At 42.1% G+C, this 26,214-nt stretch overlaps 4 protein-coding genes across 5 annotated transcripts; 3 read left to right on the plus strand and 1 right to left on the minus strand.

Annotated features, from left to right (window-relative positions):
- Window positions 1-711: 711 nt before the first annotated feature.
- RB195_010897 (uncharacterized protein) lies at window positions 712-1,089 on the plus strand (the record flags this gene model as incomplete). The annotated part of the gene is made up of 1 exon (XM_064192090.1): window positions 712-1,089. One exon carries the CDS (start codon window positions 712-714, stop codon window positions 1,087-1,089), a length of 378 nt encoding a protein of 125 aa, XP_064049673.1.
- A 95-nt stretch (window positions 1,090-1,184) lies between these two features.
- RB195_010898 (uncharacterized protein) lies at window positions 1,185-1,688 on the minus strand (the record flags this gene model as incomplete). Its single annotated transcript, XM_064192091.1, has 1 exon — window positions 1,185-1,688. The coding sequence occupies one exon, from the start codon at window positions 1,686-1,688 to the stop codon at window positions 1,185-1,187; it is 504 nt and encodes a 167-aa protein (XP_064049674.1).
- Window positions 1,689-7,408: 5,720 nt separating this feature from the next.
- RB195_010899 (uncharacterized protein) lies at window positions 7,409-16,632 on the plus strand (the record flags this gene model as incomplete). Of its 2 annotated transcripts, XM_064192093.1 has the most annotated exons (9): window positions 7,409-7,498; window positions 8,603-8,621; window positions 9,285-9,429; window positions 12,132-12,281; window positions 12,636-12,712; window positions 12,802-12,872; window positions 16,169-16,283; window positions 16,349-16,490; window positions 16,581-16,632. In XM_064192093.1, 9 exons carry the CDS (start codon window positions 7,409-7,411, stop codon window positions 16,630-16,632), a joined length of 861 nt encoding a protein of 286 aa, XP_064049675.1. The 2 variants fall into 2 exon arrangements, with proteins under 2 accessions (XP_064049675.1, XP_064049676.1); XM_064192092.1 differs by lacking the exons at window positions 7,409-7,498; window positions 8,603-8,621; window positions 9,285-9,429 and adding an exon at window positions 9,226-9,284.
- Window positions 16,633-16,700: 68 nt separating this feature from the next.
- RB195_010900 (uncharacterized protein) lies at window positions 16,701-20,692 on the plus strand (the record flags this gene model as incomplete). Its single annotated transcript, XM_013452671.2, has 3 exons — window positions 16,701-16,713; window positions 20,346-20,503; window positions 20,570-20,692. 3 exons carry the CDS (start codon window positions 16,701-16,703, stop codon window positions 20,690-20,692), a joined length of 294 nt encoding a protein of 97 aa, XP_013308125.2.
- Between the last annotated feature and the right edge of the window lie 5,522 nt (window positions 20,693-26,214).

Genomic DNA, 26,214 nt, shown 5'->3' on the forward strand with positions numbered 1-26,214 from the left:
TAACAGTTACCACAAAGAGACAAATCACATAGTTTTTTTTTTGTCCGAGGGAAGTATAGCACAATGGTAAGTAGACCTATCGTGCTTGCGCGACTTATAATTCGAAAAATTTCTTAGCCTTGTCTCTGTCTTCCTTTCTGGAGTGAAAAATTGAAGCCAGCTTTGATTTGGAGGTTAAAAACACTGATGTAATACAGTGAAGGTAACTGCAACTCTTTATATGGACCACATTGGAGTTTACAAACATCAAGAATTGTTAATCGAAGTCGGAGTCGATGAGAACAAACATCAGAAAACGGTACAAGGTGATACAAATTGAAGTGTTCATTTATATCCAAATTTATACATGTATTCGAATCCGCTCCAGTGCTCACCAAGCTTTTCATCCCTCCGGGGTCGATAAATTGGTACCAGACTTACGTTCGTAAACCTCAAACAATTCTGAATTGAAGTGAACGTGGTGGCGCATCCCAAGCAAATTGATTAACGCCAGAAACTTTATCCTTTTTAAATACATGTATTAAATTCTTGGACTCCCGGAATTCCCTTAATATTAGGGTGTTTGGAAAGTATCTGCCGAAAATTTAGCAGTAGCGCAGATTTTTTGAGATGTTCTGGAAGTTCCGGTTTTGAATATATTATATAAGGACACTACCGCTTGTATACACATAACATATCTGGGTCTCTCTTCCTTGCCTATTTCATCCTGTAATGGCCGAACAATCCACCCATGTTCGACACGTACTCCTTTACGAGTTCGAGTCTGGCCACCCCGCTGCTGAAGCCCACCGAAACTTAAGTCAAATATTCGGCACCGAAACTCCTGAGCAGTCTGTGCGCGCGGGTTCCAGCGCTCCAAAGCCGGAAACAAGAAACTTGAAGATGAGCCTCGCTCTGGTCGCGACTGCAATATCGTTCGACGAACTGAAGAATCTGACGAAGCAGCATCCATATGAAGCTGTGCGGTATTTTGCTGCCAGTCTTGGCTGTTCGCTGTCCAACGTGAGCAATGGACTGCGATCTCTCGGAATGGTGAAAAAGCTCGGTCAGGGGCTGCCACATGCATTGAGCAACGGCAATCGCCAATGACGCCTGAACATCTGCATCTCATCTCAGCTGCTCTCCAGAAGCCGCAGATTCGACTGGCTGGATACCATTGTCACTGGAAATGAAAAATGGGTCCTCTACGCCAACTTCTGGCACTTCATCACCAGCGCACCACCCACAAACGTGGGTGGTGCGCTGGCGATGAAGTGCCGGATCCTTTCGTGAAAGGTGAAATCCATTAGAAGAAGGTCATGGTGAGCGTCTGGTGGGGAGTTCGTAGAATCTACCGTTGTCAACTGCTGCCGGACAACACGACAGTTACTGCCAAGGTCTGCTGCGCTCACCTGCAAAGACTGGCCGAGAAGATCTGCAAAGAGCACCGAAGCTCGACAACGTTCGCCTGCTGCGCGATAACGAGCACCTTCACATCGCGAAAAAGACTTCCCAGAAAATTCTGGAGCTCCGATTGGAAGTTCTACCGCATCCACCGTACAGCCCAGGCCTGGCTCCGAGCGACTACCACCTCTTCCGATCGCTTCAGCATCACTTGGAAGAGAAGCGCTACGATGATCGTGACCGAATAATAAAATTTGGTTACAAAGTTGTGTTGTTTTGAAATTTTGCCGTATTTTGGCCTCCATCCAGCTCTAGTCATCGCTGTCTCCGTTGCTTCCTCATTTGGAAGGATGAATTTGCTCCGAACTCTGGAATTTCACGCAAGATATTGTCTTGAGAACGAACGAATATGAAGTGTTTCTTAGCATCGTTGGTCTGCATTTTCTCCATGGTAGAGTGCTGACTCTTAGATAGGCAGAACACTTCTTTTCTCATAATAACTTTCTTTTCTCATTTCTCATACTGAAGTGTATCGGGTACTCTCATTATAGCTTTTCTAGCAAACTATATCACGGTATCTCTGCAGAAAAAGATAGGGTTATGATGGAAGTGTGAGCGCGTTTATGTTCAATTCCTCTTATCACCCTGACAAACATCACGGGAAACGGTCTTCCTCTACGATTTTTCCCACGGGGCACTTTGCAACGCAACAGTTGTATACGCATTGGTACCCTCAAAAGCTTACCCACTGATTTTATTTGAACAAACCGCCGTGGAAAAATCACTCATTATCATAAAGGCCACAGTAGCAGAATCCACGTACAACATGCGGATTTCTCCCCAATTACTGTTGAGAATCAACAGAAAAGCTAGAAAGACTTAATCCACGACCATCGACTTATTGACTTCTTCGATATTTCGACTCCAAGACGCGACGCGACTCCAAGAATGACTATGCCCCCCGGCAGGTATCGATTTTCTTCATTTTCGGCATTTTTTTCTATAACTATCTATCAGATTTTCTAGAAATGGGCGATATTTTGTCCGCCAAGTTAGCAGAGGATGCTGATCACTAGCATCCAGGCCCACGAACTTCTGGATGCGACGGTCAGCATTTGATGGTTCGTTGAAAACACCCTCAGGCGTTTGCAGCTTTTCGGTTGTGAGGCCAAGAACTCAGACTTTATCTACCGGGGTAATCAATATCTATTATCACGAATATCGTTACATCGTGTGCTGCGCCCTCAGGCTAGTCAGTATCAATTTTTCTGATCTTTTCGCACTTTTTTCTCGTTTAATATCTGCTTCTTGAAAAGGCAAGAGCGAGGCATTTGCTGGCATAAAGATTATCACGACGGCTGATCATTTATTTATTTATTATTCACATACACCAATGGTGCACCAGAAAAAAAAAGATAAAAACACACTTTATCTGAATCAGAGAATCTTACGAACAAAAAAAATACAAACTTTACTAAAACCGGAACCTAGTTTATTGTCAGAGAAAACTGGCGCTGTCTCTTTTTGTGGGGGATAACAAGTCGAACATATCAAACATGTCGTTCTCCTACTCCAGAAGGTGAAGAATCCTCTTATGACATCTGCTCTCCAGAGGAGACCTTAGTCGAGAGGGTTCTCTAACTTTCGTGATCCTCAAACGACTGTCCACGACAATCTAGACAAGCGGCAGTCAAGACCAAAGTTGCTAAAAGATGCGGAACTTAGTAGGAGGAGGTTATTCAGAAGTAGTTGAGAGAGGAGGTCATATGACGGAACAAATTAAAGAGAGATTAAATCACAAGATACTAGTATCCTTGTTAGCGAATGAGCTTCAGTGAGCGGAATAGACTTCATATGTCTTAAGAAGAGAAAGAGTGGCCTTGCAGTAAGCTGAAAAAAATAACTATAGGAGAAACAGTGAAAGAAATGGAGAAATTTAAAGGACAGCTAAGAGGTATCATTGATGGGAATCTGTAATCCAGTTCCATACACTATGCAAAAGGCATCAGACATCAGAACATCTAGTTGCTAGAATCAGATGCATGTGGTTAGGCATCAATATTGAAACACCGGCTTATGTCAGTTTTCTTCAAATTCGTCTTGAATATGCTACTATGTTCGGCTTTAACAACATCACGCAGTAAGAGTTCCAAGCATCTACCAGTTCTGTAGAAGAAGTTATTGAACATCAGGGCAAAGTTTCTATTTGGTGTTTCAACGTAATGTAAATTCAAACCACAAGTTCTTTCACTAGTAGGTCTGACGCACCAATACTTGCTGTCTGCTCCTGTGTACTGTCTGCTACTCAAGCTGATCATACTTAATTTTTTGAGACGATCCTTGCAGCTAGTCACCGCCAAGTCTGCTGACATTCTTCTGAATAACACGGATAAAAGGGTACGGGTAAAAAACTCTTGCACCTTTTCGAGCTTCGCTACATATATGTTCTTTCTTTGAAGGGCTCCAAATTTGAGAGCCATATTGAGGTGAGATGAACGATTTGTAGAGACGAGTGAGAATAGTTGAATTAGAGCTGTGAGCAATGTTGAATAGCCGAAGTCATAAATATCTATCATCGGTTAATGAGAAACCTCCGGGTTTGCTGGTTTGTGCATAATGCCCTCAGGATTTATTGGATCTTCTCGGTTCTCAGACAAAGAAATAGGATGAAACTTCATCATGGAGGCAATCAAGATCGCTGAAGCAATCACGAAGATAGCTGAAAACAACCAGAGCGGGATTTGTAGAATATGTCTTCTTGATAAGACGAAATTTCAACAATAGAAATAACGGTCGACGCTTATCACGAATTAAACGGCCAACAAACAAACTGTAAGCAGCGGTCTTCGGCACTTGTACCTTTGCTTGATTTACTAGACTCCCTCCTAGCAAAATCTAACATCTGAAGTGTTGAGAATTGGACAGGTAAAACGTTATTACAAATGCTGCCGACTAATACCAACATCTGGTTGGCGACGTGCACTCGGATATGTAGAGCACTTTTATTTTTCACTCTTTTTTATATTTTACTTTATATTTATTTTGTATTCAATTATTTTACTTTACTTTGTTCATTTCAAAGATAAGAACGTGAGAAGTAAATGCGAGTAAACGTTCGTATTTATTAACTGTCTGTTTTCAATAAAATCAGACTCTCAGTCCCTCACTTCAGGTTTAGGATGGCTGACAGCATGAGCCACCGCGATGAAAAATTAACGTTTCCCCTAAGTTTCAATTTGCAGTAGGACGCATTCGTTATTTTATGGCGTGTCGCACTTTAGCTCCGAAAGTTTATTCAGAAATTCTAAGTATGCTTCATCAGGTGAAAGAAGAGGAAAAAAAATAATGCATGTTAAGAGTTCCAGATGTGTACTTTGCACTGAAAAAGTTCCGCGCTAAACCTTCTTTGGTGTAGCTCTTTTTCATAGGGAAACCTTTGAAAACAAAAAACATATGCTAGAATTCTTGCAAAAATTTTGGCAGTTTTACAGGGATCTGTTAACGAACATACAAAAGAGAAATAATCATGCGCATAGTCTGATTTGCTGCCGACCAATAAAGGATAAAGGATTAAGTGTCTGGCGTTAATCATTCCGCTTGAGATGTGTCACCGCGTTCACTTCGATTCAGAATCAGAGTTTGAGGTTTACAAACGCGTGTCTAGCCGAGACGGCGGGCTAGCCAATACACCTATTCAGTGATTTTATAATCTCAGACAAGTCTGGTACTCATTTATCGACGGAACAAAGCACTTTGTGAGCACTAGGCTGCACCCGAACCTTCGGTTTCCCTACCTAGCGACAGTTGTCGAAGAGTGGCGGAAAACTTTTGGAAGTATATGAAGAAAGGACTTTGTCAAATACAGTGGAGTTCGGAATGCACGTGTATCGCTTGTACGGCACCACTTCTGCTAACATTCGTTGCATGTTGTACTCCTCAACTAGTACCCAATGAAAAAAGTTTTTATTGCTGAATGTAGTACTTTGATACTCAATTCCTTAGCTTTTCTAAAGTAATTCTCAGAGAGATTTCAAATTCTCATGTTTACTCTATTGTCCAGCCCAAAAGCTGTGGAGCTCGATGACAGAAGCTTTTCCCGGATTTGTAAAGAATTCAGCCGAATTCTTTTGAAATCCAGGTTAACAAACACTTTTCAGTCTTCATTTATATGGAACTGATAATACCCATATCATTAACGGGCTTCTTTTCAAAGAACTAACAATCCTTTAGGATTGTTAAACTGCAGGATCTTATCAGTTGTCATATTTTGGTCTAATACTGATGGGAACTTGAGAATTGTTCAAAAGTAGCTAATTTGTCGTCTCTCAATCATTAAAATTAGATATTTTACTTCCACTCTTCTCCCCTGGAACTGCATTGACGGAAGGCTGCCAATTTTTCAAGCTTTGCTCAATCACTGCGTTTCATCTGCAGAAAATTAATTCTTTTCATGTTTATGGTCTGAAATTGATGAAAGATTGACAATTTTTCAACATTTGCCGCTTTAAACTCTTAAATTTATTAAAAGACTACTCTTAAGGTTTGATAATCTTCAAATTTTTAATCTGAAATCGCCAAGAAATGACAAATTTTCAAGATTAGCTAGTTTTCAGTTTTTTCAGTTTTTTAAAGTTTTTTCTAACAGTTCTCTTCTGATCAGATAGTTTTCAACATCAACATACATATAACATTTAATAATTTTCTGCTCTGAAATTGATGGAGAACTGATAACCCTTCAAGATTTCCTAATCTGTCGCAGTTTCAACTATTACATTTTCATAATTTGCACGCCATCATTTCAACATTGATTAAAGAAACAACAATTCTTCGTAGATTCAGATGGTTTTAAACGGTTTCTCGGATTTTCGCATCAGAAAATTGATAAATTCGTTAATCTTTATTGTAAAATTGATTGAAAACCGAAATATACCGACGAGTGGCTAATTTTCTTTTTCGCAATTTCACAACTAGAATTAATACCTTTTATATCGATCTGTTTTAGCCGTGGTCAAGGTTGGTATTTAACTTCATTAACAGCTAACGTTTCAGCGTTATCGCCTTCGTAGGAGCCTGGAAAATTTAATCAGTGACCCATCTCCTCAAGCGTCTCATCGCTCTACAGAACCATTCGGACAATAAGCGTACTCAACGAAGAGCACATCGACCAGTATTTACCTCATTTGTTGAAATGTGGTAACGTAACAGACCACCACGTACCACAACTCTGGGCCACAAAGGGTTCAGCAAGGGACCTGGCAGCTCGCCCATAAACTCGCAGATATTGATATTGGGCGCGTTTCCTTGTGATCGCAATGCACTCACCTTTTCTGTTCATTTTTGGACTTTTAGCGATTATCCATACCTCTAGTGTTCTGCGCGCTATTATCTCGGACTCAGAAGATAGTGCCGTCGCTTCTACCTCTATTTCGGAGTTTTTGATGAAATATTCAAGGGTATGCTCCGAGTATAGGTCTCTCGCTCAAACGCCGTCCATTTTCAGGGCTAGTTGATTCGGCAGCTGAGTTGTTACACACTCCTTAGCGGGTACCGACTTCCATTGCCACCGTCCGGCTGTCTATATCAACCAACACCTTTTATGGGGTCTCATGAGCGAGAAGTTAGGCCCCTTATCCCAACGTTTGGTTCATCTCACAGCGCCAGTTCTGCTTACCAAAAATGGCCCACTTGGAGCTCGCGTTTGTGTCAACAGTTCAACAAAGAAACCGAAATAACATACCCATTGAAAGTTTGAGAATAGGTTAAGGTCGTTTCGACCCCAAGTCCTCTAATCTAATAATGTAGAAGGTTTGGATTTTCTGAGTCCATCTAGGTGCTCCTTGATCCGAATACACAGAGGACGTCCCGTTTCCCCTATATAGTCTTCACCACACGACCCTTGATACGATACAACACTCCTGAAACCATGCAATCCCTCTCTCTGGCATGTGAGCAAACCACGCAGTGGGATTTGTGCGAAGTCGGTCCTATGCATAATTGCGCATCAACATACACTTCAGGTTCGCCAATGGTGTTTCCACAACTCTCACTCCGTTCTGTAGACCCGCTTGGCTTAGGCAACTCCGCACCACTCTGCTCATATCATCAGATATGTAAGGTAAGCAACAGAATCTTTTCTGGGCCATTCACTACTTTGAGTATTCGCGAGAGATGTCGTACCTGTTGAGTAACGCAGTCTTCAGCCTTGTACTCATTGGGCATTGCCACTTTGTGGACAGATTTACGGACCACTTTTTTCTATGCTACTCGATTCCACCCTTGCCACCGTCCTGTACTGGGCCTACAACGAATTTTTTAAAAAAAAATTTCTGGGATGCGCTGAACGAAAGTGGATTAAGATGGTTTTGCTGCTTGGTTTTCAGTACCACTTGGTCTTCCATATCCCATTCCACAAGTAGATATGCACGTTCAAAAAAGCTAACAGTTGTCTATCGTTTTCTCTCCTGTGAATTTAAGGTTTTCGATCTTGGACATAAAAACAACGGCAAGACTGGGTGCCAGCCTCTGTCCTATAGCTAGGCCTCTAACTTCTCGGTACTACTGTCCCGACCATCGGAAATAGAGCAATTTAGGCACTCGTTTATCAGCGTCATGATCTGCGTAATGTTCAATACATGTTTAATGGGGTCTGGTGCTGCGTGATCAATTCGTGAACAGCCCGCATCGCGACATCGTTTGAAGCGTTCGTATAGAGCCGCGTAACGTCAAAAGATTCTATGACGCATTCACGTTTCAATGTGACGAAGTAGTTCGAAGAAGCTCTTGGAACTACTTGAATGGGCAAAGACATATCTCAGTAACTGATTTAGAATCATGTTGAGGCACCCAGGAATTATTCTATTCGTGGGCCCCAATACCAATTGTGATGGTTGAATAAGGTTTTTCGGTAGCCCTGCGGTTCCAGCTGCTTCAACCCAAACTTTGTTTAGACAGCGATACTGTTTTCTAGACTTACTCGCGGAGGATTGAACATATAGCTCGTCATCCTCAAGGACTGTCTCGTTATCGCTATGTCTAGTTCACGTGCTAATACAACAAATTCCCCTCCATTGTCACTAGCGGAGATCCTGGTCTTCCCAGCTAAAACAAAGATTGCTAATCTCACGTAGACATCGAGGCAGCGCAACAGAGAGGTTGAGATTGATGTGCCTTTCCGAGAAACGCTCCAGAACGGAGAATACTAACGTTTCGAATGTTGCAGAGTTGCTGTCTACATTGCGGTTAGGGTCCAGTGGTTTAAACACTGTACGAGGGAGAGTTGTGGATGGCAAAGATAATCCGCAGCGATTCAGCTACATACTGAACATGCCAAGATTCAAGGAGGGTCGAACATTGATAGTACTAAGATCCCATATTTTTTTATTCTATTCCTCTGAAATCAATTAGGAAAATTGACAGTTCTTCAAGAGTAGTTAGTTTTTTTGCATTACACTCACTATATTTTTAATTATTTTCCGTACTTTTGCTCTAGAACTGAATGAGGAAAACCAGGAATTTTTAAGATCAACTAATTTTTCACGTTTCTCCAGAAATGTTCTTAGCTCTGTAGCTAGTGCTTAAATTATGAAACGCATTTAATGCTTGATTTCTCAGAGGATTTTACATTTTCATTGAAATAAAATGAAATGTACGCTACAGATGTGTTCCTGTTGAAGCAGAGAGGTCGGGAGATTCACTAATGTGTAGTATTTAGTCTGTACCATAAATTTCGACTTGTAGCAGCAGCAGGCACGTATGGGATGGTAAAAGATGGGGAGAGCTTGTTCGCTTTTGTTATGGTCTGTTCATCTGTAATGGCGAAGAAATGCAGCTTTGCTATAGCTCATGTCTACTCCGGCAAGACTTACTGTCGAATATGAGAGTTATAAACTGCTACTGTTAAGGTGAGCAAGAGGATCGCAGAAAATATAAAAAAGGCGTCAGTAGATGTATACAAAATTTGAAAAATCCATCGAAAACAAGGGAACACAACATCTATAAAGGCAGTATCGAGCAGTTACTTTTAGAAGGTATCACCATTCCTATGGGGTAAGTTTAGCTGATTCAATACCTATAGGTATCCATAAGTTGCTAATAGCTATATACACTTTACGCATAAGCACTTAACGCGTTAGCATTAAACAGCCTGAGGCCTGAGTATGCAAGTAATGCACGTCACTTCGGATCTTCCGGAGAGGATTGAAGGTTTACTATACTACACGAGTAAACCTGATGCTTTTCGAATCTCCTCGTCGTCACTCAAGTAACATGTATGTACAGCAGGGTCAAAACGACACGAAGCACGGTGCAGTTGTGTAAGGCAGCGGCGTGTAGCGGCGCAGTGGAGTCAACGTTTGGAATCTAAGTGAAACCATCGCGAAGTGCAGCGAAGAATGGTGCTAGCAAGGGTCCCCTACCATCTTAAAGGCATCACCCCACGAATGTGAGGTGGTGCAGATTTCAGGTGGAGTATTCGTATACGGGATGGGAGACTATGGAGAGGGGGGTGATTCCGTCCATTTCTTCCTAATTGCCGTAAAAAACGGCCCGGAAGATGCGGCGCCGCACATGGCTGGCGCGCTCCAATCGAACCTCTTACAAAATGGTGCGCCAAAACGAATGAAGCCGTATCTTCCGGGCCGTTTTTTACGGCACTTAGGAAGAAATGGACGGAATCACCCCCCCTCTCCATAGTCTCCCATCCCGTATACGAATATTCCACCTGAAATCTGCACCACCTCAGATTCGTGGGGTGATGCCTTTAACTGCAGCGCTCCACCACACCGCTTCGACCGCAGCTCGTTTTAACCGTACTATTTCTGTTTTTAAGTATACACTTATATACTTCAGTGAAAGAAGAAGGAAACCGCTACCACCTACTACTTCTTACTTTACCGTAAAGTCGCGCCTTTCGTGCTCGAATACACTTTTCCCCGACATGAGCGCACAATTGTGACATTGTCTATGCCAGACAAATACAATTAGCGGGACCGTCTTCAACCAGCACCAAACTTATATCGCATACTCACGTATATCTACTGCCAAAAACAGCAAGTATTTTCACGTATATTCAAGTGAAAATAACGACAAAAGAAGAAAAACATTAGGTCTTTCCAATGTGCGGTCTCTTATCTACATGAATTTCAGGAGGTCCTAAATGAGCATAAAGTTGTTTACACCGACACTGAGGTGGAATGGTTGGAAGGTGACAAAACGACATGAAGCACTGTGCAATTGCGTACGCGGCTTCTCTCGAGGGGCTTCGGTGGAGCGTCGCGGCTAGGAGCATGGTGAAACCATATGCTGGCACCACCCATCGCAGCAGTTTGCGACGGTCCCAACTCGGTTCTAAATGCTGCCTCCACCATGCTCCCGACTATAGACGTTGCTCGTGCTCGTCCAGCTTGCCTCACAATGCATCTTCGTTCCGATTGAAATTTTGGAATGATGTCGAAGTGGTACGGAGCCAGTCTAATTCTTTGGCAATATTGTCTTCATGTTGAAAATGTTGTGATTAGTCGCTGCTGGGTCCAAATTCGGTCTAAACTCGAGAATAACATTCTTGACAGAAATGCAGCAGTTACATTTTTATTAATAAAAATATTAAACCACGTTGAATAGGGCGAGTTTAGCACAGAAAATCAGCCCTGTGGTCCCTCCAGGGTCCATAAATTGGTAGCGGACTTGTCTGCGAGGATAAAAACATTGATTTGATATACGGACTAGCCTCCGCAAGTCACTGCATGGGCTGGACACGCGTTCGTAATCCTCAAACGATTCTGACTTGAAGGTAAGGCGTTAGCGCATCTCAAGCGGATTGATCAGCGCCCGGCACCTTATCCACTTTACACGCTATCACACTGTATAATGATCTTGTACGTACAGCAACAAAGGGAATCGATATTTCCTTCGTTGCTGTACATACAGGATCATTATACATTCGCAGTTAGCGTTGTTTATTTTGGGAGTTCCAATGCAAACGACCAGCAGACACATAGCGCAAACGCCTCCCAAGCCGTGCTACATCTAAATCCATCCATCGGAAACGTAAAAACTGTGAAATCCCTTGTGTGCATTTTCTAGGAAGTACCTATATAGAGTTCCGTCACCAACAAAATATGGACATTCGTAATAAGCGTCATTGATTATCGGCGAAAATGTGCTTGGGGGGCACTCTGTGGCGCCCTTATTCCTCTTACTTTAACTTACTTTTTTCTCCTAGTAACTTTAGCTTGCATGTCATAGATCCTCTAGAACTAATGCTTTGGCCTTAGGGCCCCGACTGTTCTAACTACCTACTTCGAGGAATAAGGGCGCCACTGAGCGCCCCCTCCGACTACATCTTACCCTGATAATCTACACAGGCAATGCATCATTCATCTGTACAGTCAAATGAACCAAGAAACAGCAAAATCCCCACACCCCACCTCTCCAGGGATTCACATAGAAGGATCATGTCGTAAGAGTTTGCCTGGTGTGATACGTTGCACACAAAACAGCATGCCTTGCGGCTAGTGCTTGCGGGTTACTGAAGATTTTGTTTCCTTTTGTTTTTTTTTACTGCTAGTTCTTTTGTCGCTGGATCTTATGAGGAATTGAGTAGAAATTCGAAGCTTGATTGATTTTTGAGACCTGATAACCCTTTCTTTCGACGCGGTTGAAGTAGTTGTCCGCTCCAAACATTTGTTTTCAAAAATTTGTTAGACGTGGTTTATTGCCTCATCTCTTACTTGAAGTTTCTTTATTCTCAGATTTCAAGAGTGCAATGCTATGGTCAGACATTTCTACCTTAGTCTGCTTGCTTGTGTTTTCTTCATAGTGACGATAGAGCCTCTCTCCAATGCCAGCAAAAAGTTGACGGCACGTGCAATGAAGCAGTGTGATTCTCTGCGAAGCTTTCAGTACGTTTCACTCCACTGGTTGTGTCATGTCAATTATTTGTTTAATTTGATTATATTTTTGCTTGCTACAAATACTGCAGTACATACGGTGTTCGGTTCCATCCGGTCCATTTTTTTTTCAGTTTAGTTTTGTTTGCGGTCGTTTGCGAACAAAAATATCTATTTCAATCGAGTTTAAGTTTACACTAAGTTAAGTTTAGTTTAGTTTACACTTAGCATAGTATATAGCACTAGGGAATCCTTCCAGTTAATTTACTGTTTTGTTTAAGGATATGCGTAAGTTCCAGAATTTCTAAGCTGTGCTACTGATTTCATGATTTTCGAAGTTACAGTTTGATTGTTTTGCAATTGAAGGTATGCTTGTGAACCCCCTGCAATTAATGTTGATACACAGCAACCGGTGAACTGTAATGAAGACAATTCTGTAACAGGTTCGGATTCCCTCTTCGAGTTGCCTACTCCTGTTATCTAGAGCTTTTTTTATGGATTTTGTTTTCCTATCTGTATAATGTTGTTATAGTGACATGCAAAGTCGCAGGTGGAATCAGTTGCCGTGGGTTGCTGAATGGGACGCGATTTTTCCAACTGCAAGTGGGTTTCATCCGCAGTATGCAATAGGGGAATTCGCTTAATCTTTTAGCAGCCTTTTTATCTCGCTAACTCTAAGCGTGAACTTAGCCATTCTAAACTAGATGGAACTTCTCTGGATCGAATGAATCACGTATTTTTTATAACTTGAAAATAGGAGGTTATTTATATTAGTGGGTGGAACTGTCTCTTCTTCTATATAACTGGAAATGAAAGTGTGATTTCAAAATTACATCTCTTCTTTTATGGGACTCGTAAATTTTTGTCGTTTCCTCGAGAACGAACTCTCTGCTTTAGAGAAGCGCTGTTGTCCCACACAAACCTGTTAGCCTCTGAAACCTGGGGGCTAGAATCTGTTCACATCTATCCATCTGAGGGAAGGGAGCATAACGAGCACCATAAATTTTCAAAATATATTTTCAAGCTTATCTTTTGGCATCCACCAAAACAACCTCGCCTCAATTTTAACATTCCGCCTTGCATGCGCAGTTTGTGTTCGTGTAATGATATTTATATATATTATAGATAGATATCATTACACGAACACAATTACACTATTATAGATATATTATAGATATTTTCTCCATCCACTTGATCTGCACGTGGCCTGCTGTAAGTCGATACGAAAGTATACGTTGTATATTTTTTTGTTTTGCCTCAAGTGGAGTACGAAGCAAGATTGTTAATGGCACTATGGATTCCGCTAAGGTGTCGACGTATTCGCCTTCTTCAAAGTCTGGAAAGTCAAAAACATATGTAATGTACCCTCCCAAACATCTAATCACAACACAAGTTACCATTCAAGAAGAGAAGGGTAGAAACTGAATCAGAGACTTACAAAACCGGTAACATGTTTTAATAGTAGCCGTAATGCTGTGCAGTAGAATTGTTCCGTCATCAATCAAAACCCGCAAAGTTCGTGGTACGAAATCAGCATGTTGATCACGGAGATGCACTCTTCCTGCGACTGCTCTACATATTATATCCTATCCTTGTTCTGTGATCGGTCAACGTAGTAGGTTCATAGTTAAGAGTTAAGAGCATACCTGAGACAACAACTATTTTTGTTGTATCATTGTTTGATAAGCCATGAAATTCGGAGATTGTTGCGTTGGGTTGGTGATTAAGTAGTTAGCTTTTTTCAAACTCTAGAATTCGCATGGAATTAAGCACACTGGCAAAATGTCTTGTGTCATTTGTTGGGGAGTTTTTTTTTTTCTAAGGTATGTTTTGATTTTCCAATTCTATTTCTTCTTCTTCTTCTTCTTCTTCTTCCTAGCGTTTGTCCCGCGTTGTTGCAGGGTCCGCCTTTTTGCTTCTTGTCTTCCATTTGGTTCTCTCCATTGCATCAGCCGTACATAAACGCGCATCTATCATATCCAGCTTCACACAGTCTAACCAGCGAATCTTTGGTCTCCCACGCGGCCTCACTCCTGAAACGTCGAGTTTCAGTGCAGTTTTGGCAACAGAATCTTCCTCTCGCCGCAAGACGTGACCGAAACATCTCACTCGGGCCTCCTTCATCTTCTCAGTTATCGGGACGACGCCGAAGATGGAGCGCACAGTGTCGTTGGATGCTTTCTCTTTTAGCGTTACACCTATTGTCCACCTTAACATCCGCATCTCCATAGCGTGTAACACTCTTTACAAGGCTTTCGTCGTTGGCCAGCAAGGGCAACAGGACGCATAACGGTCCTGTAGATCTTCGACTTCAGTTGAACAGGGACTTTCCTGTCGCACAGTACGCCTGTTGCCTTTTTCCATTTCATCCATGCCGCATTAACATGTGGTCGACCTTCTTGATCGATGTCGCCTGTGGAAGTCACTTTGGATCCAAGGTACTTGAAACAGTTCACCTTGTTTAATTCGGTGCCATCGACACGAATTGAACCATCCTCTATAATTGGTCCGCACTCCATGTACTCAGTTTTTGATGTGTTGGGGCGCAATCCATATTTCTGCAGCCGATCCTGATTTTCCAATTCTACTGATTTTATGTATTAAGCTGGGGTCGCCAGCGGACAAACCATAACCATTTTTATGCAGATTTTCTGTTGTTGTTTTTTTTTTCGTTTAGCAGAGGTGGTAAAGTCTCTTAATTTAAGCCACTATCATTTCTGCTAAGGAGAACGAGCAATGTTTGAAAATGCTGCAAGGTACAGCTCCTGTTCCGTGACGGTCTTATCTATCGAGGGCTAGAACTGGGCAGTACATGCTAATTCAGAATAATACGAAACGCGATGAATAGAAACATATTGCGAAGATGAGCGATTTTAAAGGAATTGAAAAGATGCAGTTATTCCCGAAGCTGGAAGGCGTTTTCAAGGACAAGTTTGTTTTCTCGAGCTCACAGTTTTTTCAAAGTTGGTGCGAAGTAGGCATAGATGTTCACCTTCAAAGTATACTTTTGAAGTATTGTTCAAAAATAGCATAAAAAGCGTTTCTGTTTGACTTTGGGAGATACAGCTCATTTTCCTTGCTAATTCGCATGTTCAGAAGGTTCGTAACTGTTGAAGAGAAGAACATTTCAAAACTGCGAGGCAACAGCATATTACATGCATAGGTGTTAGAGGTCCAACTGTGGACCATTCAAGCATACAAAAAATTGACAAGAGCATATACTCTTGTTTTCTGTTCATACCTAAGACGTTTAAGTTTCCGCTTTATGAACAGCTCCTATGTGTTTACAAGACCTTCGATCTAGTTGGATTGTTTTTCTCATTTTTTTTTTCTTCTAGAAATACTATTCCGAGAAGTTTGCTGCTCAGTAAGCCTATTACTAGTCCCTAACCAAAGAAAAAAAAGTGTGCAAAGACTTCATGTTACGTAATGTGCTACCTAGAACTTATCGCATCCTTTTTTGCCTTACGCTATTTATTTTCAAGATCGACGACGTTCTCTTGAGTTCGTAAGTAGGAAACAATGGTGGAAGTGTAGATTTCTTGCTACTGAGAATACTCCAAGAATACTCTATCAAACATGTTACTAAATAAATTTAATATCACATCTTGTCTAGCTGTAAAAGAGTGGCGCATCCTTGTTCCGCATTTAAGATTTTTTTTACTTGTCTTGTCTTTTTCTTTGAAATCTTTTTCGTTTCATTGTCATTGTGCTCATTCAAACAGGGATTGCGGGGACGAAGTCAAAGTTTATTGAAATCGGATTATTCATACGGAAACATTTTTTTCCTGGGATATGCACATTTCTTAGTTGTTTTTTGCCCATGATTTTTGTTCGGATTAGATGTTTACCATATATCACATTTCCTTCTCTGTGTTACTCTGAGCAACTGTATCTAGGTACCGAATTCGTGCAGCTATAATGCTCACATCCATCACTCGACGACCCTTCTTCTTTCCATTTTTTTCGGATTCCTCGGAATTGATAGGATGTATCTAGGGTACTACGCCGTAGGTTAGTAAATAATCACTACCATCAGTGTTTGGTGTTTATACATCTTTCTTATGCTTGCTTTTCAGGTATTATGAAAATGCTTTCATTGGGGGGATTGTTCGTGCTGTGGTTAATTGATGTTGTGCTGATTGCTCTGCAACTGCTACAGCCTGCGGATGGCTCACGCTATATAATGAATTATTATGGTCCTCACGTCTCCCCTCTGAGGTACTTACTATTCGCTACTATAGTTACGATTAATTTGTTTGAGTTCTTTCTTCTCATTTTCATTTTTTTGTTTAAGTTCTTTCTTTTCAGGTTTGATGCATCTACGAACTACTCCGTGTACACATGTATTGATTGTTTGTAGGCGAAAATATTATCGTTTTTACACGTGTAATAAAAGACTACATATATGGATCGCATGTTTATGAAGCTATGATTTTACTCGGTATGTAATTCCGCGTGTTTTGTGTTATAATCTCGTGTATTTAGGTTTATAGTAGCATGAACGTGGTTTTCTTAACAAGACTACTGTGTTTGTCTTCAAAGAATGTCAGATCGGAGCAGCAGCAGGGAGTAGAATAAATATTAGGAAAAAAAAGTCCGCGGACTGGTGCAGAAGTGTCGATTTTCGACGCATTCACACGCGCAGACTCAGGTGCAGTGAACGTGTGGGGCAACTCATGCCTGTTGCGTGTTCCCTTAAAGGCAGCATTCCTCGAATCTGGAGTGGTACGGGTTTCAGGTCGATGCCTTCCATTGCAGCGCGCCACCTTGCACGCGTAACGTCCCTTACTGCCTATTGGGGCAGTTCGAATTGATTGGGCGGAGGCGGCGCAAGGGGCGGAACGTTGCAGTAGATGGCAAAACAGCATTCTGGAGGCAGCTGTTTGCAGGTTGAGCGGAACAACCCCCGTTTCCATAATCTACGAACCCGTATACGGATACTCCGCCTGAAACCCGCACCACCTCAGATTCCTGGTATGTTGCCTTTAAAGGTATCACCTCACGAATCTGGGGTGGTACGGATTTTCGGTTGAGTATTCGTATACGGAATCATAAACTATTGAGAGAAGGGTGATTCCGTTCATTTCTTCCTAATTGCCGTAGAAAATGGCCCGGAAGATACGGCTTCGAGCGTTCCGGCGCACTATTTTCCACAAGGAGTTTGATTGGAGCGCGCCAGCCTTCTGCACGCGCCGCATCTTCCCGGCCGTTTTTTACGGCAATTAGGAAGAAATGGACGGAATCACCCACCTCTCCATAATCTACTATCCCGTATACGGATATTCCACCTGAAATCCGTACCACCTCACATTCGTGGGGTGATGCCTTTAAGGTAAAGAGAGAGAGAGAGAGAGAGAGAGAGAGAGAGAGAGAGAGAGAGTTCTACGCGAAATTGCTTTGCATTTCCACTGTCTCCTATTGGATCTTTGCATATCTTTTCTCCTATGTCTGAAAAAGATTATTTTATTAGTACAAATCAAGGATCAACAATGTAATTGCCATCGTTATCAGCAACATGTAGCCACTTAGTGGGCAAGTCTTAATGCCCTCCTTGCAGAAGAAAAAGGGCTGTGACGATAAACAGTCGTTGGGAGTACTGCAGTTTGGAATTTTTTTTCGCATGTGCGGCTTCAGGGCCCAGAACAGGAGCTATTCAGATGGGCAGGGTTTGAGCTATGGTTAGAGTAGGGTAAGGCCTAGGCACTCCAGAAATCCCCGCGTCTCCTTTGGGGTGCGAGGTCTCGTGTTGTCTTGCAGCAGTGTGATTTCGACTTCATTGTGGGCGTTTTTCGCGCACTGCATCAGCCAGCTTCTGCAGTTGTCTTATGTAGAGATTGGCGTTGATTGTCTGATTATCCTTCAGCAGCTCCCAGAACAGAACACCTTGCGAATTTCAGGATGCAAAGCATCAAAGGTGGGAAAGGGGATATGCAGAGACCCAATACTAATTCTCAATGCTACTTCGGAAACAGTCTCTTATCTGACGAGAGTCCTAGCAACAACAAATCTTACCATTTTTATCGATCTAGAGGTTATGGTATGAGTACTGCACATGAATTTGACGGCCTCTGGCTTGTGATAGAAGAGAAGAACACCGAACAATTAATGGATTCAAGAGTGAGAGTTCAGGAGCTGAATATGGCACTGCAATATTGATCCATTGGTCCCGTAAAGTGCAAAGTTAATGTGGCACTCTGGTTGGCTAACATTAATTTCAACGTTTGAAGCTTAATTATTCTCGTCAAAGTTCAAAATTTAGCAGCAGGAAACAGCTTATTCTGAGATTTTTCGGTTAGAAATTCATATATTATACTTGTCGATATTCAAGTTTAAGCAACAGCCAAGATTGTTAACAAACTTTATTACGGCTAATGTTTCGGCGTTGTCGGATTCGTCAGAATTTATTAACACAAAAATAATTAAAATTAACATTTAGGAAAATTATATATTATACGTTAGGTGAACTACCGTCTTTTCAGTACTTCTGCGTAATTGGGGATTTTACTAGAAGAGCATAGTTGGATGTAAACATGTTGGAGGTGATCGAAGTTAATGATGGAGTCTCCTTTTTGTCGCATAGTCGCGTCGAAACGACCTGTATCCTGCAGCAATTGCATAAGCGGATACGCTCTAGAATGGACGACCTTCATTCAGCTCCGCAGCACAAGCGGAGATAGAGAGAACCTCACTGCGGTCGCAGTTACCTAAGCAATTGTAATAAGTTTCAGGCCGTTTTGACTCAATTGCACGTTTCTCCTTTGTAAGTGTTGGGAAGCTCTCTACTCAGATCACCCAAACAAATCAATCGCACTGCTCTCAGTAGAGTAGCCTAGTGCAGTTGCGTAAGAAGGTGCACTCGCAACAGCGCAGTAGAGCTTGCGGTTGCGGTCGAGGTGCGACCTGCGTTAGTTCTACCCATTTCTGCAGTTCGAGTGGAGGTAACGATAGCCCCACCTCGATCGTAACCGCTAGCTACACTGCGTGGTTTCGAGGGCAGTTGCAGACTTCAGGTGATTTTTTAAAATCAAATATCAACTGAGTCTTTTCACGTGTTGGTTCTTTCTGAAACATTCGTTGTAGGATCGATGCTACGGCCACTATTCAACATTTTTCGTTTCAAACTAATTGCTGTCGTTAAAATCTGCAATGGAGACTTACCAAATGTTGTTGGACTGAAGCTGTTTTGGCGATCTGAAGCGTGGTGCAGCTGCGCTTGAAAAGGCGCGATGGAGCTAAGCGATGGGTTTAAAGTGGAAGCATCGTAATTTCCACTCGACGTGGTGTAGCGATGAGTGGTGCTAGCGAGGGTCCTCCTCGATACCAACCGCTACGCTCCACCATGAATACAGTCACGCTTCCACCTAGCTTCTGGTCATTTCGACTCGACTATAACACTGAATATAGCAGAGTGAGAGTCAAAATCGAGTTGAATACTTAGGATTGTTTTCATAAGGTTGATTGTTTAACGAAGTTAGGATTGTCTTGTTGTAATACGTGTGTGACTGATGTTGTTTATCATTAGCTAATTTGCTACTGTTCTTCTTGGACACGAAATAGTTCTAATTGCGAGTGTCCGAGAAAACCTGATGACTGGACTATATTGACGAAGTCGGTTCGCTTGTGGGACCTTAGTTGGTTCGCTACAATCTCCCGAGAGTGCAAGTTTGTACCAACATTCTTCTTTCCTTTATATCTATGGTGCCGTACCGTGTTGCAACTCGGTTCTGTGTTCGTCAGTTATTTGGTTTTCTTTTCAATCGTGTGATGAGGTTGATAAAACTATGTAGTGTACTCACGTTAGCGCTCATTAAGCATAGTCCAATGACGGGAGAACTCGCCAGCTGCTGCTGAGGAGATTTTTCCGGATGGTTTGTATGCTTATATGGAGCTTATTGAAGGCGTCACTTTCAAGAGGGTACTACACTGAATGCCGCTTTTTACCATCGATGTTCATTTGTCGCTATCGTTATATTTATCGCTTACCTTTTTTCAAGTTCCATGTTATGTCCCTTCTGAGAACTTTCTGTTTTTTTTACTCGCTATGGTCTTAATTTATTAATGTTACCACATCAGGATCCGCCATCGTATATAGAAAAATGGCGACAGAGCAACAACTGCAAGTGGTGGCGGAGTTGGAAATGGAGATGATGTCGGATATGTACAGGCGAATGACCACAGCTTGCCAAGAGAAGTGCATTGCCAACACATTTAAAGAAGCGGACCTTACTAAAGTTTGTTTTGAATTAGCAGCCTTTAATCGAGAAGACAAATATATTTCACTAACATTTCCTTTGCAGGGTGAAGCTGTATGTTTGGACCGTTGTGTCGCCAAATATTTGGATGTGCACGAAAAACTGGGAAAACGGTTAACAACTATGTCACAAACTGATGAAGCTGCTCTCCAAAAAATGAACCAATGAGTTAAACAGCGATAGAGCTGACACTCCAAAATTGCATGGGACAACTTTGATTTCTTATGTTAGATAGTCATATCGAAGCCAAAACACTTATAGTTTGGCGGATATAGGTTTTTATGCAACAATTATGTGTCCAAGTGGTTATGTTGTCAGATGAGCTCGTGTTGTTATTCATTGTTGTCTTTGTTATGGTACGAAACGACACTTTTCGTTGTTTTTTAAAGAACACTTCTCGTTTGTTGCCTGTTAAATATGTTTTATTTTAGATAGTTGGAGCTCAAACTATACTTGAGTCCTTTTATCGAATTATAAGAAACGCTAGGCATCTATTCTGGATGCAAAGTTCAATCGCTAGGGGATGAATATAAAATTTTATTGAATCTTGTGTTCCAGCGTGTTTTGTGTTTACAGTGTTGAAAGTTGTAGAGGCTACATTTTGATGGGTAGATCTTTCATACTCTTGGAAGTTTATGAGAACATTCCCTTTTCATCTAGCGATGAAGGTTAAACGGTTATCGTGGATCAATCGCTCTAGAATGTACCACCTACATGTACATTTCAATTAAAAGCATCACCTCACAAATCTGGGTGGTGTGAGTTTCAGGTGGGTAATGCCTATACGGGGTCGTAGATTATGGAGAGGAGGGTGATTCCGTCCATTCCTTCCTCGTTGTAGAAAATAGTCAGGAATGGAACGCTCGAAGCCGCATCTTCCAGGTGGTTGGGGTGGGTTTCCCTTTAAGGATTGATTTATGAATACGTTGCGGATTAAAGCCAACGTTTCACAAAACTGGGCCTCGATGAACAAGTATAGATGTTGAGGTGTAGATTACGAGTGTGAGCGTGGTTCACTCAATTCCCACTAAATGTCATAAAAAACGACGTGTGAGAATCAGTGGTGTTTCTTCAGTTGTCTATTCAAGTGAAATCAGTAAATAGGTTGCTGAGAGAGAATCGCAGCATGTGCAAGGGTGACACGTGCTAATGTACTTCACAGGAGCTGAAGCGGTTAGCACGTCATTTTTATGGAGAATTGAGCGAGCCCGCGCTCATACTCGTAATCTACAAAAAATCGAAATCTATATTTGCCCACATAGACCTCAACATCGTCAGTTTCGTGACAAGGCGCGTTTGAAACGAGCTGGTGGAGAATCTTTATTAAAGGCTAAAAATGCGGGTCGTGATCTTATTTCCAATGCAGGAGTTTTATTTCTGGTAGTTTTTAATTAACAGGCCACTCGTATTGCGTTTTTCAAGATGATTAAAAGTAGACTAATCAGAAAAGCAAACACTCTTATCTTGAGAATCGTGGTGCAAATGACACAATTTAGAGGATTTATAGTAGGGACAAAACGACATGAAACATGCAGTTGCGTAGCGGTTAGAGACAAGGAAGGACCCTTCTTAGCATCATTCTTGCGCTGCAGTTCGCGATGCCCCGCCTCGATTCCAACCGCTTTCTCCACCGCGGCGCTCCGAACGCAGGCGCTTACGCAACTGCACCGTTCTTCATGTCGGTTTGACCCCACTGTGATTCGCTGCATCTGTCAAATGTCAGTCATATCACTTATTACCTCTATCTCCTATTTGTGATGTTCTGTGACTCGCTCAAGCGGGCGCCAGCAATACTCCCGGATCATGTCCGAGAGTTGCTTAGTGATTTCTTGGCTCGCTACGAGTCTGATGGGGATATTTTCATTGAGGGACCTGGGAAACAAATTCATCTTGCCCGACGCCTTACTGTTTGAGGTTTGAGGTTGGAATCCAGTTGGTGACATCCCTTGCTTTAACGGTTGTTTAACGTTAAATCGCCCCCCGCATTCGGCTATTTCAATTTCTTTGACATATGTGGCAGCGTCTCTAATCCTCACTGACGAGGATTGAACTTCGAGTTTAATCTTTCACTTGCGTAAAGCAGAATTCTGTTATCATCATTCCTTCAAAGGAGCGTTCGACAACGCTGGCGACATTTTTTGTCTGTTTGAGAAGCACCCAAATTTTTGTAGTGTAGGTCAGATTCGGAAATACGGTTGTCTTATACAAAACAATTAACAATTAGTCTTGTTCTTTACATCCTCGACGTCCTTGTATGTTTTCCAAGCTGTTAGGTCGTTCATCATTATCAGGCGCTCTACTTTGGTAAGGAGTCCCTTTTCTATTACTGTTTGTACAGAAATAACTCCCTAGGCAAGTTTCTGACCGGTATGGGTGTTTTTCGCAACCACGATGGTACGTTATTTGCTTCTTTAGTGGACGAGGTTCAGACTTATTTGTTTTATTTGTTGGAAGCGTTTCCAAATCCAATCCAGTCATCTAACTGCAGATTTCTGAATGGATAGACATGCTGGTTAGAATCAGTGTAAACGCAAACACAACTAAACAGCTATTCATGAACATCACCTATTAGAAAAGTAGTGGTCAGTTGTGGCACACTAGAAACGAAGAAACATTCCCCTCAGTCAAAGCGGCACTTAAGTTTTTGGCCCAGTTCATCCCCAGTTGCTCCACACGAGAATGTGCAAGCTTGCCTTGCAACGAACCGACTGATATCCCTCCATCGGGCAGAGTCCGTGAAATGATGAATACAAATACATGGAAATGATAACTTCATTAATGGTAAAGAATTAAGTGTCTGGCGTCAATCAATCCGCTTGGGATGTGCCACCATGTGCAGTTTAATTCAGAATAGTTCGTCTTACTGACCTATACAGTGAATTGCGGGAGTTAGCCGATGTCTCTGGTCAGTGGTTTTATGCTCTCATACAAGTCTGGTTCTAATTTATCGACTCTGGAGGGATGAAAGTCGCCCTGGCGGCAACTATCCAAGCCTTTCATCCCTCCGGAGTCGATAAATTGGTACCAGACTTGTCTGGAAGGATAAAAACACTGAGTTGACATATCAGCGAGCCCCAGCAAGTGACACTATAGGCCAGTTACACATTCGTAAACCTCAAAAGATTCCGAATTGAAGTGAACGTGGTGGTGCATCCAAGCGAATTGATCAACGTCAGACACCTTCATCATTTAGTAAGATTAAAGACTGCAGCAAGTGTGTTCAAATCAATTGAGTTCAGCGCTTTATGTAGAAAGAAATCGTGTGACTCTGGCTCTGTTTGTTCGTACGTCTGATCGCACCACTCGTAAGAAGTAACCGTAAGTAATAACCTGTGCAAGCGATATAGTCGGGACAAGATGACCGCAAGCCTGGTGCTATTGCATGGACGTCTGGACAAGGTTTCCTGATGGATCCTGTGGTTGAAAAGATACGACTCTAGGTAGCTCCACCACCACCAGTCAGTCCTGCAGCATGCAACTATGTCACGGTTCAGGTCGTTTTGGCAAGACTACGCCAGAAAAGAAGAGATTAAACACAGCGACGCTACTGTTTTAGACAAAATAACAATGGGAAAAAAATTTAATAGCATGCCACTCGTAGATGTCAAATATTTTGTTTAGGAATAAGCTTGTGAGATTTCTTAGATGTATTGAAATCATTTTACAATAAAAATCAATAACAATAGATCTACTATGTGTTCCCTTCTTCTGTTGACTACTTCGTGCCAGTGGTTTCAGAATGAGCTTCAGAATTCCACTTTAGTAAGAAATAGCATCATTTTAAGGAAAAAAGCTGCAATTCCGAGCCAACTGTGCACTTCTTGCTCTTTATGTAATAAAATGTCATTAAATGCATTTGAAAACGAGCGAAAAAGGTTATAGTTCAATGGAGCCGGGTCTGGAGAATAGGGCGGGCGCGAAAGAAACTCCCAACGAAGCTCCTGGATGACCATTTTGATGTGCGATTGGGATGTTCATCATGTTGGGAAATAACCGCATGTAGAATGCTAAGACATTTGTCACGGACTGCTTGTGTCAAACGATGAAATTTTTGACAGTAGACATCAGCATTGATGGTTTTGCTCTTCTCCAACAATTTTTGGGGATATTCTTCTCTTTTTACTTCTTAAACCATTTTTATGCTGATTTTTTCCACCATGATTGAGTTGGTCTCTTAACAATAAAACTGTTGATGTTGATGTTTCTGGCTGCATGAGCGGCGCATGTACCACGATTAGAGTCGAAAAGAAGTTGTTGGGAACGCCGACTTGAGACTTCATCTTTTGTCACGGTATCAGAGCAACAGAATACTGAAAATCTCAATACTTATTCTCAAAGTACAACAACCTAAAAACCTAATGTGTGACATTTAGTAATAAGCAACACCCAACACACAAAAACAAATGAATTAATAAGAACCGCACAAACTTATCCCCCAACTTAAACTAGAAAAAAAACTCCAAAACTCTGGAAATCTATTTCAAGACTCAAAACAGCGCTAGGCTGTGTATTTAAGTATACACTTCTTGTTCTTTAAAGGCATCACCCCACGAATCTGAGGTGGTGCAGATTTCAGGTGGAGTATTCGTATACGGGATGGGAAACTACGGAGAGGGAGGTGATTCTGTCCATTTCTTCCTAATTGCCGTAAAAAAACGGCCCGGAAGATGCGACCCCTCATAAGACTGGCGCGCTCCAATCGAACGTCTTGTACAAAATAGTGCGCCAAAACGAATGAAGCCGTATCTTCCGGGCCGTTTTTTTACGCAATTAGGAAGAAATGGACGGAATCACTCCCCTTTCCGTAGTCTCCCATCCCGTATACGAATACTCCACCTGAAATCTGCACCACCTCAGATTCGTGGGGTGATGCCTTTAAGATACTGCTCGCCTCACAGGGAATTCGCTATTTAAGCGATATCTCTCGATAATTCTTGATCAAAAACGAAAACGAGGTGCCATTGCGACACGGAAGCCTCATTCGCATTCTATGTTGGGCAGTCGTTTGGAAGCCTCACGCAAAAAGTTTGAGAAAATGTCGTCTTAGATCCTAACTTCAAGTCTGCATTGCTCCCCAACAGTGCCCTTTCAACTTTACAAGGTTCACTTTACTTCCATTAGAAATCCACTGCAAAAAAAAACCTAGAAGCTAGTGTGAAGCAGCAGATGACAGAGCTTTCTGAATACCTTAGTAAGATATGATGTGATATGCACAGGGCACTTGATTTGCTGCTAAAGGAAGAGGACAGCGTATATAGAGTATTGATTACTGAGCAGAATACACTCTGAACAACCTATTCCGAACGATTTTTTCACGAACGGTCGACTCCTTTTTTAGTGGATTGTAGCATATAGTTGTTGCAAAACGACATCAAGCACGGAGGCGTAAGCCGATGCGTTCGAAGCGGCGCGGTGGAGCGTAGCAGATGGGGTATCAGATGGGGTAGGGATCCTCGCTACCACCACCCATCTCTGAAGCTCGCCATGGTCGCACCTCGATCACAACCGCCGCGCTCCACCGTACCGCTTCCAGCGCAGCCACAACTGTCCGTGCTTCATGTTTTTTTGACCCTACTATGTACCAGTGTTAATACACTGATTTTCTAAATACTATGCTACTAGCTCCGACAGGATGCGCCATTAGAATCCAGACAAGCTGGTATTTTGAAGTTCCTGCTATATTTAAATTA

The sequence above is a fragment of the Necator americanus genome, chromosome III (genome assembly GCF_031761385.1).
Source record: "Necator americanus strain Aroian chromosome III, whole genome shotgun sequence".
Classification (NCBI taxonomy): domain Eukaryota; kingdom Metazoa; phylum Nematoda; class Chromadorea; order Rhabditida; family Ancylostomatidae; genus Necator; species Necator americanus.